The following is a 13,764-nucleotide window of genomic DNA, read 5'->3' as shown; positions in this document are numbered from 1 at the left end:
ACTTACCTGAGAGAATGAGCTTTGCACTGGAAGAGGCAGTCCCAAGAGGATTAGAAGCTGAACAATTGTACTGACCAACATGACTCTGGTCAGTTTGCAAAATCTGAAGTGTTGCTACATTATGAACAAAAGATGTTTGCAAATTAGAATCGTCTTTCAAAAGCACCCCATCTTTGTACCAAGACACTTGAAGAGGTTCTGAGCCGTTGATGCGACATTCGAATGCAACTGGGAAGCCAAGTGTTTCATGAACATCCTTCAGTTTTCTTGCAAAAGTAGGTGGAAGTTTGCGCTCTGTAAGAAGTTACAGATAAACTTATTTACAAGAGAGAAAATATCTATAGCACATTTCAGTCCATTAAAGTTTTGACATTTTTAAGAAAATGGATCTGTCAACACACAGCAAAACTTCTTAAGCAAAACCATCATCACCTTTGATAACAAGCACAGCTGAAGAAGCGACGGCCCCCACGCTGTTTTCTGCCTTGCATGTATACTCGCCCACATCACTATGGTCCACCTTGTTGATTACTAAGGAGGCAACATTATTTTTGAATTGCATTTTATATGCAGGAGCTGATCGTAGCTTTGTGTGTTCTTTATACCAAGAAATTCTAATTTCTGGGGTTCCATCTACTTTACACTGTAAAGTTGTAGGTTCTCCAACAGCTGCTTCCACATGTTCCAGAGGTTCAATAAAATAAGGTGGTTCTAAGGTACAAAGAATGGTAGTCAATCAATCATGCTAATTAAAAGAGGATGTTTTCAAAGAAAGAAAAGAGGTAACTGTCAACACACCTAAGACAGACACCAGAGCTTCACAAATATCTTGACCAGCCTCATTTTCTATCAGGCAACTGTATTGTGCATAATCCTCCACGGTGCTGTCAAGAATTTCCAGTATAGAAGATTTCTCTGTCATAGTGATACTGCAGTTCGGAGACTGTACAAGAGCGAACTCATTCTTCATCCAGCTCACTGAGATGGGAGGCGTGCCAGTATACGTGGCCTCAAGAACTATGGAACTTCCTGTCTCAACACTGAAATCAGCCAATCTTTTCACAAATGTGGCTGGTTCTATAAGGAGAAAATATGAAGGTAAAGTTGATATCTTCAAATGAAGACTTAGAAAATTTTAAAAGATACATGAACTGGAGAGAAGAGCAAACCTTTCACAAAAAGATGTGCAGTACAGGAAGCACTGCCAGCATCATTAGTAACGAGGCAAGAATAGTCTCCACTCTGCAGTGGCTCCACCTCAAACAACTCCAGCTCTGTGACAGAATCTTCCAGAGAGATGGTGCATGACTCCCCTGACACCAGTTCCCTGCTGCCTTTAAACCATTTGACCTTGAAAGGAGGGGTGCCTCTAATGACACAGGTGAACGTGAGGCTCATTCCAGGTAAAACTTCCACAGAATCGGGGGTTTGTTCAAAAGATGGTGGTTCTAGAATACCCCAGAGGGAGGGGAAGATCAAGAGAAAGAGAGAAATCTGAGTGAGAAGTGCTTCTGCTATTTGAAGAAAAGAGAGTCATGACTAAAAATGAAGACCAAACAAAGAAATCCCACGCCAGGCCGGCACCCAGCCATGTGGAAGAGACTGAGAGAAGCAGCAGCCTGCTCCTCGAAACTGACCTTGCACAGTCAGCACTGCCGAGCATTCCTCAGAACCAGCCGCATTGGCAGCCACACAAGTGTAGGTGCCTGTGTCGGAAGGCTCCAGGAAGCTCAGCCTCAAAGTGCAGACATTTTCTGAAAAGCTGGACTGGCATTTAGGCCCACTAACAATCTCATTTCCATCCTGAAACCAGCCGACTGAGATGGGGGCCGAGCCAGAGACTCGGCACTCCAAAACCACTGAGGCTCCCAGCACCGCATTTGTGTCTTTCAGCTTGCGGATGAAGGAAGGAGGCACAACTCGATCTAGGTGGAGAAGGATAGTTTTGTGTTTACAGAAGAGCTTTATTATTTTTTCCAGGGAAAAATACTATATTCATAAAACTTCATACTACTTACCAGAAACGTGAACAGATACAGTGCAGTTACTTTTACCAACACTGTTCTTCACTTCAAAGCTGTATAAGCCCTTGTCACTCATTTCTGCACAGGGGATCTTAAGTGAAGCCACTTTGTTGATGAACGTTATGTGATGTTTGCTGTCTGCAGATAATTCTCTTCCATCTTTGAACCACTTAGCTGAAAGTTCTGGAGTTCCAGCAACTACACACTCCAACGCAAAAGGATTTCCAGTAGTGACCGTCATGGGTTCTGGCTTCTCTATGATTCTGGCTGGTTCTGAAAGAAGAAGTATGTTACATTGAAAACAAAGTCACCTTCCAAACTAAGAGTATAATCAACATGGGGTAAGAGTAATATTTGCAGACAAGGATCATGGGTCAATGAACTTGATTTTATTCTCTCAGGCTGTACTTTGTTACTAACCTAGGACAGTCAAGACTGCTGAACATTCTCTCATTCCAGCATCATTTTTGATTTGGCACACATATTTTCCAGAATTAGATGCTTCCGGTCTATCAAGTTGGAGGGTAGCAACGTTATCAATGAAGGAAATCCTTATGTTTTCACTCTCTCTGATGACTTCACCTTTATCTTTCAGCCAGACGACAGAAATTGGCTGGAAGCCTTCCACCACAGCCTGTAACTCGACAGCATCCCCCACAAGGGTTGAGGTGTCATTTAGCTTTTTCACAAATCGTGGAGGCTCTGACAAAATAAATTTGTGGTTAGGAAAAAATGAGAATCACATCCACATATGGTATTGGCCAAATAAGAAAAGGTGAAAGGAAGTAACATATATGTTTGTGCCCCTATGTACAAACCTTTGAACTTGACAGTGCAAGCACAGGTGTCAGTTCCCACCTCGTTAGTAGCTTTGCAATGATATTCCCCTACATCAGAGTTTTCAAGATTGAGGATATGAAGACTTGTGTCGAAATTTTTTGAAGTAATTTTAAATTTCTTGCTGCTTCGAACTTGCTTTCGATCTTTAACCCATACCACTTCAAATGGGGGAGTTCCCGAAATTTCACATTGTAAGATGACATCAGAACCTTTAAGGGCTCCTACAGGAGAAGGCTTCCGGGTAAAAACAGGAGGTGCTACCGGAAAAAAATAAGAAGATAAACAATGAGAATACTTGCTTACTAAAAAGGAAAAAAAATAGAATCTGCAATCATTAAGGCTGACAGTGTTGGGGGGTTGGGGGATGGAGGGATTGAACAAAAAGAAAAAGGACTCATGGACACAGACAACAGTGTGACAATTGTGGTGGGGAGGGAGGTGGGTATAGGTGGAAGAGGGTATAAGGGGGATAAATGGTAATGGGAAAAATGCAATAAAAATAAACTATTAAAAATAAATAAAAGTGGTATCTGCAAAAAAATTAAATAAAAAATTGACAGGTGTGACCATATTAACAATATGCTAACATAAGAAATAAAAACTAGTTTCAGAATTACAAGCACATACCCTTAACTAGGCTTTTTACTTTGGAGTTTATAATGTGACCAAGAAGGAATCCAAATTGGAGAAGGAAGAGAGAAACAAATGCAGTGTGTCTAACCTTTCACAGTCAGGGCTGTGCTGCAGCTGGCGTCACCAACACCATTGTGAGCTTCGCAGATGTAGTCTCCACTGTCCTCAGCACTGGCTTCATTGATGGTGAGTGATGCCACAGAATTAGTGAATGACATGTTGTATTTCCAGCTTTCATGAAGTTCACTGTCATTTCGGAACCACAGAACTTTGATTTCTGGGGAACCACTTATTGTGCATTGCAGTTGGATGGATTCTCCCTGCTTTGCAACTTTTGAAGCTTCTAATTTTTTAACAAACTTTGGAGGTTCTAGTAAATCAAAGGAAAAAAATAACATATTTATAGTTGAAAATCCTGTAAGTGCTTATGGAAACTGGTTTATTAAGAGTATACTTTCTGAGAATTTTGTGATAAAATAAGCCGTCTTTTCTAGTAAATAAGCTTTTCATATTTTTAAAGAGAATTAAGTTGATAAGTTTATTCTGTAGTTTGAAAACAAGCTAAAACATACCCATAAATGTATTACAGAGGCACTTGGTTAAAAATTTAGTAATGATAAATCAGAATGCCATATAACAGGAAAGAACAGAAAAAGAGAATAGACAGTTGAAACAACATTTAACACATTTCAATTGAACAATACTTTTTGATCGGATTACACTTAGAGATACACTAACTTAAATAACGATAAAAGAGAAAACAGAACTTTGATTGTTACCTCTGACACAAATATACGAATTGTAACATGATCCAGTTAGTTTATTTCCAAAATTTAAAAACGAAAGAAATTTTTAGAAGACAGTTACACAAAGGTGGGAAAGAGTGAATATTGGCAAGTGCCACACAATGATACCTTTCACACTGAGTTGAGCTGAGCACATGTCTTTGCCAACATCGTTGGTTGCTTGGCAAGTGTACTGACCAGAATCTCCCTTGCCTACTTTAAGAATTCGCAAATGGGGAGTGTTTCCCACACATGTGATCGTATAGTTTCCTCCAGGACGAATCTCCTTGTTATCTTTTGACCAAGTGATTCGCATTGGTTGAGCACCCGTAACATGACACTCAAAGTCGGCACTTTCCCCAGCAATGACATCTATTGATACAGGCTTGATATCAAAGAAGGGAGACTTCTTAGGTTCTGAAAGATGAAAAGAAAAGGCAATTGTGTGTATGTGTGTGTTTTTTGTTGTTGTTGCTTTTGTCACTGGCCATTTTTACTTTGACAATGAGCAGGAAGTCATGGTTTGCAAAGAGAAAGTTTAAGATGGGAACAAACCTCTTGCTGTCAGTCTAGCACTAGAAGATGCTGTTCCTAGTGGATTGGAAGCTGAGCAAGAGTACTGGCCAGAGTGACTCAAGTCAGTCTGCAAAATTTTCAAAGTTGCCACATTATCTACAAATGATGTCTGTAGATTTTCATCATCTCGCAAAAGCACCCCATCTCTATACCAGCACACTTGGATGGGTGCAGAGCCATTTAATCGACAAGTGAGTGTAACTGGTAACCCAACAGTTTGTTCAATGTCCTTCAATTGTCGTGCAAAGGAAGGTGGCAGTTGACGCTCTGTAGGAAGACAAGGGATACCTGAAGCATTAGTAGATGAAATAAAAATTTCCCTGATAAAGATAAAAGAGTTAAGATAATGAAAAAAGAAATTTCTTAATTTCTAAATTAATATCATCACCTTGAATTCTGAAGACAGTTTTAGAAGAAGCTGTTCCTATACTGTTTTCTGCCTTACACGTATATTCTCCACCATCATTGATATTCACTTTATTGAAAACAAGTGTGGCCACATTGTTTGTAAAGTAGGTCCTGTATTCAGGGGTGGACCGTAACTTGGTGTCTCCTTTGTACCAAGACACTGTAATTTCTGGTGTCCCAGCCACTTGGCATTGTAAAGAAACTGAATCACCAACTGAGGCCTCCAGAGGTTCCAGTTCCATAACAAAGTAAGGGGGCTCTAAAGAAGAAAAGCTCACAATTAGCAACTGGAATGAAAGGAAACAAAAGAACCCCCACACTTTCTGTTAGATGAATGCCAATCATTAAGACAGAAGAACTGACAACACACCTAATGTAGATACCACAGCTTTGCAGACATCCCTCCCTGCCTCATTTTCAATCTCACAGGAATACTGTCCTGCATCACTTTTTGTGCTATTCAGAATTTCCAGGATGCAAGTTTTCTCTGTTGTGACTATGCTGCATTTTTCAGATGGAGTTATGTTAACACCATTCTTTTTCCAGGTAACTGAAATTGGAAGTGTTCCAGTGTAGGTACTCTCCAGAATTATGGACTTTCCTGGTTCTACGGAGTGGTCACTTAATTTCTTCACAAACGCAGCTGGTTCTGGTGAGTGACAAAGCACAGCAGTTAAGCACAGTAAAATACAAACAAGGAGATCAGTGTACAGAAAATAGGAAGAACCAATGCACTTGAGCAAACCTTTAACAAAAAGACGAGTAGTGCAGGATGTTTTGCCAGCACCGTTAGAAACCACACAGGTATATTCCCCACTCTGAGACAGGTCGACGTTAAATAATTCCAGTTCCGCTACAGTGTCTTCAAAATAGATGTTGCACCTGTCTCCTTTCACCAGCTCTCTGGCACCTCTGAACCAGCCAACCTTGAATGGAGGGGTTCCTCTGATAACACTTGTGAAAGTGACATTTTTGCCTGGTAGTACTTCCAAAGGTTCAGGTTCCTTCACAAAAGAGGGTGGTTCTACACAGATACAGAGGACAATGAAAAGGTGCTGTAAGCTTCAAATTCAGGTGCAATTTTGAATCACAAAAGAAGAGTGCTTTTAAATGTGTGTCAACCTATATGTGCAGCCAAAGAGGCATTTGTAAGAAAAGGTTTGAGTGTCCGACACTGACCTTGTACAGTCAACACTGCGCGACATTCGTCAGACCCAGCGACATTGGCAGCCACACACGTGTAAGTGCCCATATCTGACGAGTCCAGAGAATTCAGCTGCAGTGTGCAGACATTATCTGAAAATGTGGTTTGGTACTTTGCTCCACTGACAATCTTAGTTTTCTCATGAAACCAGGCAACAGAGATAGGTGAAGATCCAGCTACTTTGCACTCCAAGATGCAAGAAGTACCTAGCACCCCACCAGTATCTTTCAGCCTTCGTGTGAAAGATGGAGGCACCATTCGGTCTGTGTAAAGAAAGGCAAGAAATGCATCATGATTTGAAAGAATAAAGGAGACTCAAGAGAAGAGAACTTTTGAAAGGAATACTGTGTAAGTAATGAGAGGAATATATCGGAACAGACCTGAAACATCAACCACAGCTGTGCAGCTGCTTTTTCCAACATTATTTTGAACCTGGAAAGTGTATGTGCCTGCATCTTGCTTTTCAACGGAGAGAATCTTTAAGGAAGAGATTTTGTTGTGGAAGCTAAATTTGTGTTTTTGGCTGCTAGTCAGCAGCTTTCCATCCTTGTACCATTCAATGGAGAGTTCAGGAGTGCCAGCCACCTTACACTCCAGAGTGCACGTCTCTCCTACAGTCACTGTCATTGGTCCTGCCTTCTCGACAATGACTGCAGGCTCTGAAATAGAATTTGATAGACACCTGTCAAAGTCTGTTACCTTTACTATACCTCTACTGTGTTTACCCCATCTCTACTAGCAAATTCGCTAAGACTGTTTATTCCAATGAGATGCTTATGTTAGGGTTCTGTCTCTAGACTTAAAATGTGATTTCATAATTACACATTGCCATGAGATTATAGGAGTTATTATTAAGAAATATGTTTCTGTGCTAGTTGATCATCAGAACAATTCAGACAATGTACATTAGACTATGTCTATTGCTGTGCACTTGATCTTGGGAGCAAAGGCTACATGTTATTTTTAATTACATGGTATTTTTGCTCTACTTTCAGGTGCACAAGATAATTTTTTGGAAGTTGTTATTCAAACAATTAAAAATTGAAGGTTAATATGCCCAATGATGAAAGTGGCAAGTTTTCCTATCAAATGCTTTGGAAACAGAATGTCACACTTGGCTCTTGCTTTTTTTTTTATGTGTAACAAAAGTTAGCCATGATTACATCTGCTAATCCATCAAGAAAAGCAGTAAGCAAACAGGAAAATGGATGGATAATATTTGTCAGAATCACAGAGTATCAGAAGATTTATTAGATTCCCTAAACCTTTCAAATAGACGAGGATTGATATAGGTCTAGAAGAAATTCTGGGAAGGAGACTTTACCAGTAACTCATAGTAACTCATCTCAATGTTTGGCACCGCTTTCTATCAGGGGACCATTGCACCATATTGTACCAACCTAAAACAGTCAGTGTGGCCATGTTTTCCCTTATTCCACCATCATTCTTGATTTGGCAGATATATTTCCCAGCATTAGCTGGTTCTGCTTTTGCAAACTGTAGAGTTGCAACATTTTCCACAAATGTAATCCTGATGTTTTCACTTTCTCTAATCACTTCTTCCTTCTCTTTAAGCCACTGGACAGAAATAGGCTGCATGCCCTCTATGGATGCTTGTAACTCAGCAGGCTCCCCAGCAACAACAGTGATGCTGTTCAGTTTGGAAACAAACTTTGGTGGCTCTGAACATGGAAAGATAGATGGAGATTGTTGAAAAGATTGCCCAGATGATAGAACAGAGATAGAAAAAAGTATTTTGCACATTCCTGCCACCTCTGCCACATGCAGGAAATATGCTTACCTTTTAATTTTACAGTACAAGTGCAAGTGTCACTTCCCACTTCGTTCTGTGCTTTGCAGAGGTATTCACCAATGTCTGAAGTGTCGACATTGAGAATGTGAATACTCGCATGGAAGTTTTTGGATGAAATCTTGTATTTCTTGCTACTTCGGAGCTGCCGCTTGTCTTTGTACCACACCACCTCAAATGGTGGTGTCCCCGAAAGTTCACACTCAAGACTAACTTCAGCATTTTTAAGGGTTTCTACTACAGGAGGGAAGCTGCTAAAAACAGGTGGTTCTGTAAAAAAATAAGAGTTTCTCATGAATAGGGCTTTAATTTCCTAGAATATTTTTGTTTCTTTGTTTTTAAATTGGAAGAAAGAGTCCAGATACTACAATGGGGAAGTGGTGTCAAGCACTATCACATTAGTGTTGAGGAAGAACAGCTTCAGAGAGGCCATCAGCCTTTACCAAATCACTCAGCTTCATGGCAGAGAACCCTGGCTTGACTCTACCTGCCCTTGCTGAGCAGCTCAACATTCTGTCTACTCCACCTTACTTATTTATCTTGGACAAGAAAGATTGATGCACAAATTGGAAAATCAAAACAAAAGAGAAAACATGGACCAAACAAAGCCAAACCCTCCAGAATATTAATTAATATGGTTTGTGTGAGGTATGGAACCCTGACTTCAGGAATAAATCTTTTGTGTGTGCTGTACAGTTGAGACACTTGGAAGGTATCACATTTGTGATCCATGCTTTCTACTTCAACAGATGATTATTGCACTAATTGCCTCCCAATATAACAAACTTGGACTTTGTGATAACAATACTGGGAAATGGCAGTGGAAAATAATGAGTATTATTTGTACCAAGGTATAGTGATAGAATTTTAAAAAAATAGAAACTGATTCTTGTGAGAAAAAAAATGTAATTGCTTTGTTTTAAATGTAAAGTTAAAACCTGTATTGCTTGCATCTTATTTACATGTAGTAAGTGTTACTTGATACTCATGGTAAATATTATAGTTAGGATGATATATTTATGAAGCGATTGAAAGTGAAATTAATTTATAAATGCCTACTTTGTTTTTATTTTTTGCATGTTTTTGAAACATGAAATTTGAACTGCTTGGCTAATGTGTCCAGATTATAAGAATGTTGGGTATTGGGATAAAAAGAAAAATATTCTAGAATGATTGGCTACCTGTAAGCAAAGCTTAAGAAATAATATCTCAAAAGGGAAATAATGCCATCTTGGGAAAATACTCTATGAGCTCAAATGGAGGCTAAAATGGCAGTAAAGGAATAAAGAGCTATGATGCCAAGGGTGAGAAAGGTAAGTTGTATGTAACGAACAGAAGAAATAGATCTCTACCTTTTACTATGACCTTGGTACTGCAGCTAGTGCTGCCAGCAGGATTCTGAGCCTCACAGATGAAATCCCCACCATCGTCTGTACCAAGATTGTTCATCTGTATGACAGCCACTGAGTCAATGAAAGTCATTCTGTATTTGTCACTGGCTGAGAGTTCATGTTCATTTCTGTACCACACAACTCTGATTTCTGGGGATCCAGTTATCTTGCATTCAAGTCGTGGCGAGTCACCTGCTTTCACTATTTTGGATTCTTCTAATTTCTTTACAAACTTTGGTGGTTCTAGAGAGTGAAGGAAAGAGGAGATTATGAGGGAACAGATACAGATAACAAAAGTTCAATCAAGTGATATGTAGAACAGAGAAGAACACACAGCCAATGCCTGGCAGATACTGTGAGAAAGTAGGGTACTTCCTTGATTAGGTCAAAGCACCATAACAGATCACAAAGGACCAGAGACACAGGTGAGACAGAAACATGAAACCAATCAAACCTGCACACCTGTCACAAGCAACATTGTAGTACAAGAGTCGCTACCAACATCATTGGTAACTTGGCAAGAGTATTGTCCTGTCTTGGAAGCATCTACTGAGTAGAGATTTAAGAAGCTAGTTGATCCTTCCAAGCCAATGAAACATTTAGGTCCAGAGGCAAGTTCCACATCATCCTTGAACCACTTTATTTTAAATGGTGGTGTTCCTTTTAGTACTGCTTTAAATTCCACTGTAGAATCAGGTATGGCTTGTTGTCGCTCAGGTTTCACTAGGAAGCTTGGTGGTTCTATAGATTTTTAAGAGAAATATATTGAATTAAATTCCCATAGTTAAATTATTTTGACAGTTTTTTGACATATAAGAATACATTATTAAAAAGAGGTAATGACTGAATATTTCTTGAACTCAGTAAATACATATCTAAAGAAACAAAATTAATGAGACTTTTAGCTCTAAAGGATACAAGGTAAGAGTGATACACTTTCAAAGCAATTACAAAGAAGAATCCAGAAGAGGTAAAGAAATTCTAACCTTTCACAGTTAGGATGCCACTGCATGCATTATCCCCTGCTACATTTGAGACTTTGCATGTGTAATTCGCAGTATCTTCTAATTCCAGATTATTAACTTCCAGTGCCACAGTGTTCTCATGACAGACAAGTCTGTATTTTGCACTTGTAGATATTTCTTTTCCATCCTTAAACCACTGAGCACTAATAGGAAGTGAGCCAGAAACCTTGCACTCCATATGAATGGAAGAGCCGAGAACTTTATCCATTTTGGTTAATTTTTTAGTGAATGAAGGAGGAATATCTTGATCTGTCCAATGCAAACAGCAAAACACATCCATTAATATGTTGCCATTTGTTTACAAAGGACATAATATAAGCAACAGAAGCCAACAGGAGCCAAGGTACAAACCTAGCACTCTCAGGTAGGCATCACAGCTACTGCTTCCAAAGTCATTTTCCACCTTGAAAGTATACTGACCGCTGTCTTGTTTCATTACTGACTGAATCCTAAAACTGGCAACATTATTTTCAAAACTCATGGAAAAATATCTACTGGGCACAATTTGTTTCCCATCTTTAAGCCATTTCACTTTGAGTTCTGGTGTCCCAGCCACAACACACTCCAAGGTCACCGGGTCTTTCTCAGTAACATCAACGGATTTAGCTTTCTCTAGGATTTGAGCTGGTTCTGCAGCAAGAATTAAAATGTGGGTGAGTTGCATTGACAAGTTCACTAGAGATAAGGCATGTTTATGAAAGTGTCTCCACAGACTAATTCCAAAAGAGAATAGCTTACAAACCTTGCACTAAAAGGAAAGCGTAACACCTCTCAACTCCTGACTCATTCTTTGCTTGACACGTGTACCTCCCGCTGTGTCCATTGTCCACAGCTCTGATTTGAAGTGTGGCCACATTGTTCACAAATGAAATATGAACATTATCTTCTTCATCCAGAATCTGATCATCCTTTAGCCAGGTTATGGAGATGGGAGGAGAGCCTGCCACGGTGCTCTGAAAGGTGGCAGCACTTTTCAAAACGGTAGTGACGTTTTCTATCTTCTTAGTAAATGATGGTGGTTCTGTGATTAGATAGTGTGAAAAGAAGAGGTACAATTGAACCCATAATCACGAAGCTAAAGAGCATTACAAAATTTTTCTCCAGCAGCCTGCTTCTTGTGTGTGTAACTAACTGACCTTTCAGGGAGACTCGGGCATTGCAAGAGCAGCTGCCGCCTTCATTGGATACAATGCACTGGTATTCACCAGTGTCTGAAGGGTCACACTTGGTTATATGGAGATTAAACACTGACACTCTGCCAGTCAAGATATATTTTTTGCCGCTTCGTATTTCCTTGTTATTCTTCAGCCAAGTGACTTCAAATGGAGATGTTCCTTTAATTTCACACTCCAGCTCCACGTCACTATCTTTCACTACTTCCACAGGCTTCAACTCCCTGATAAAAGTGGGAGGTTCTGAAGATTCAAAAGGAAGACAGAGACTAGCTTACTCAAGGGAAGACCCAAAGTGCAGCCAGTAGCACAGCCAAAACAGAAAGCAGATCCAGTAACGAACCTTTCACTTTTAATTCAATGCTGCAGCTTGCTGTGCCTGCATCATTACGAGCTTCACAGACGTAAGTCCCACTGTATTCTACCCTAGCACCAGAAATTTGGAAAGTGGCTAAGCCATCAATGAAGGAAATGCCATATTTCTCAATGGCTGTGATTTCATTCCCGTCCAGATACCAAGAAACTCTGATTTCAGGAGTGCCGGTTATTTGGCATTCAAATGTTGTCGATTGTCCATTCCTCAGCACTAACACGGGACTGGGCTTCTTAATGAATTGAGGAGGCTCTAAAGATGGGGGAAAAAGTGTGATGTTGAACATTTTTAAAAACAGAGGCCAGTAAGCAAAATCGGTTTCTAAAGCTTCTCCCCTCCCCCCACGAGAAAATCCAGACAAGCAAGAAATTGAGGAGACGTGGAGACCAGACCTTTTACAAAGAGAGTGGCCTTGCTGGTGGCTACGCCAACATCATTGCTTAGTTGACAAATGTAGGTCCCAGAATGAGCAGCTTTGGCCGAAAAGAGCTCTAGCACGGTGGAGGTGTCATCCTTCCACACCGAGCGAGCTGCTCCCGAGTGCAACTCTTTGTTGTCTTTAAACCACTTAATTGTCATGGGTACACTGCCACCCACAAGAGCCTTTATTTGAACCCTTGTGTTGGGATTGACATCTTGAGACTGTGGCTCTTCCACAAAGTAAGGGGGTTCTGAGGTGAAAGAAAAAGAAGCAAGACAAGAAAGGAATGTTCATTTTAGAACTGAGCAGTACAGGTAAGAATTGAGAAATGAGACAGCAATAGTTCTTGATAGGTGGAGATAAAAGTTGCCAACCTTTGACTGTCAGATGGCCACTGCACTGGTTGTGGCCTGCCTTGTTAGTGGCAGAACAAGTGTATGTCCCACTGTCTGTACTTTCCAGATGCTTAATTTCCAGGAAGGCAGTATTGTCATGAAAAGAGAATTTGTATTTTTCACTAGCTGAAATTTCCTGGTCATCTTTGAACCACTGGATGCTTATGGGATGTGACCCAGCCACTATACATTCTAAGTCAATAAAAGACCCTTTAATGCTGTCCATTTTCTTCAGCTTTTTGGTGAATGAGGGAGGTATGATAAGATCTACACAATGAAAAAACAAAAAAATTGTTAGGTCAATCTGCCAGTTTATATTTTCTCTAAAATTGTAAGAGATGAAGGAGCACAGAAACACCCAGCTCCTCTGCAGAGAAAAGCAATACCAACCTAATACATTAATCCTAGCCTTGCAGCTGCTTCTCCCAACATCATTTTGGACCTCAAAAGTATATTCTCCGCTATCTTTCTTTTCTGTAGAAATAATCTTCAGTATGGAGACTGTGTCAGTGACACTGATTTTATATTTTTGGCCCAGGGTCAGTTCTTGGCCATCTTTAAACCATTTGGCTGTAATCTCCTTAGTCCCTGAAAATTTGACCTGCAAAGTGGCTGGGTCTCCTTGGGTGACATCTATAGACACAGCCTCCTCAGTGATTGTTGCAGGTGCTGTAGAAAACAAAGGGATAAGTGTGGGTTGTGAATTG

The 13,764-nt window shown here is 40.1% G+C and overlaps 1 protein-coding gene across 1 annotated transcript in view; it reads right to left on the bottom strand.

Moving 5' to 3' along the window:
* Positions 1-13,764, bottom strand: part of TTN (titin) — a 270,387-nt gene that overhangs the window by 179,695 nt on the left and 76,928 nt on the right. The window contains 28 exon segments of the mRNA XM_036023238.1: positions 7-294; positions 433-711; positions 799-1,077; positions 1,170-1,448; positions 1,638-1,925; positions 2,019-2,297; positions 2,445-2,726; positions 2,843-3,121; positions 3,586-3,867; positions 4,412-4,699; positions 4,838-5,125; positions 5,247-5,525; positions 5,637-5,915; positions 6,012-6,290; positions 6,446-6,733; positions 6,851-7,129; positions 7,871-8,152; positions 8,272-8,550; positions 9,633-9,914; positions 10,134-10,412; positions 10,658-10,945; positions 11,048-11,326; positions 11,439-11,717; positions 11,833-12,111; positions 12,212-12,493; positions 12,634-12,912; positions 13,037-13,324; positions 13,448-13,726. Of these exon segments, the coding sequence (XP_035879131.1) occupies positions 7-294; positions 433-711; positions 799-1,077; positions 1,170-1,448; positions 1,638-1,925; positions 2,019-2,297; positions 2,445-2,726; positions 2,843-3,121; positions 3,586-3,867; positions 4,412-4,699; positions 4,838-5,125; positions 5,247-5,525; positions 5,637-5,915; positions 6,012-6,290; positions 6,446-6,733; positions 6,851-7,129; positions 7,871-8,152; positions 8,272-8,550; positions 9,633-9,914; positions 10,134-10,412; positions 10,658-10,945; positions 11,048-11,326; positions 11,439-11,717; positions 11,833-12,111; positions 12,212-12,493; positions 12,634-12,912; positions 13,037-13,324; positions 13,448-13,726 (7,890 nt within the window).

The sequence above is a fragment of the Phyllostomus discolor genome, chromosome 4, assembly GCF_004126475.2.
Source record: "Phyllostomus discolor isolate MPI-MPIP mPhyDis1 chromosome 4, mPhyDis1.pri.v3, whole genome shotgun sequence".
Classification (NCBI taxonomy): domain Eukaryota; kingdom Metazoa; phylum Chordata; class Mammalia; order Chiroptera; family Phyllostomidae; genus Phyllostomus; species Phyllostomus discolor.
The sequence above is the reverse complement of the archived record's forward strand: the minus strand, read 5'-3'. Positions and strand labels throughout refer to the sequence as shown.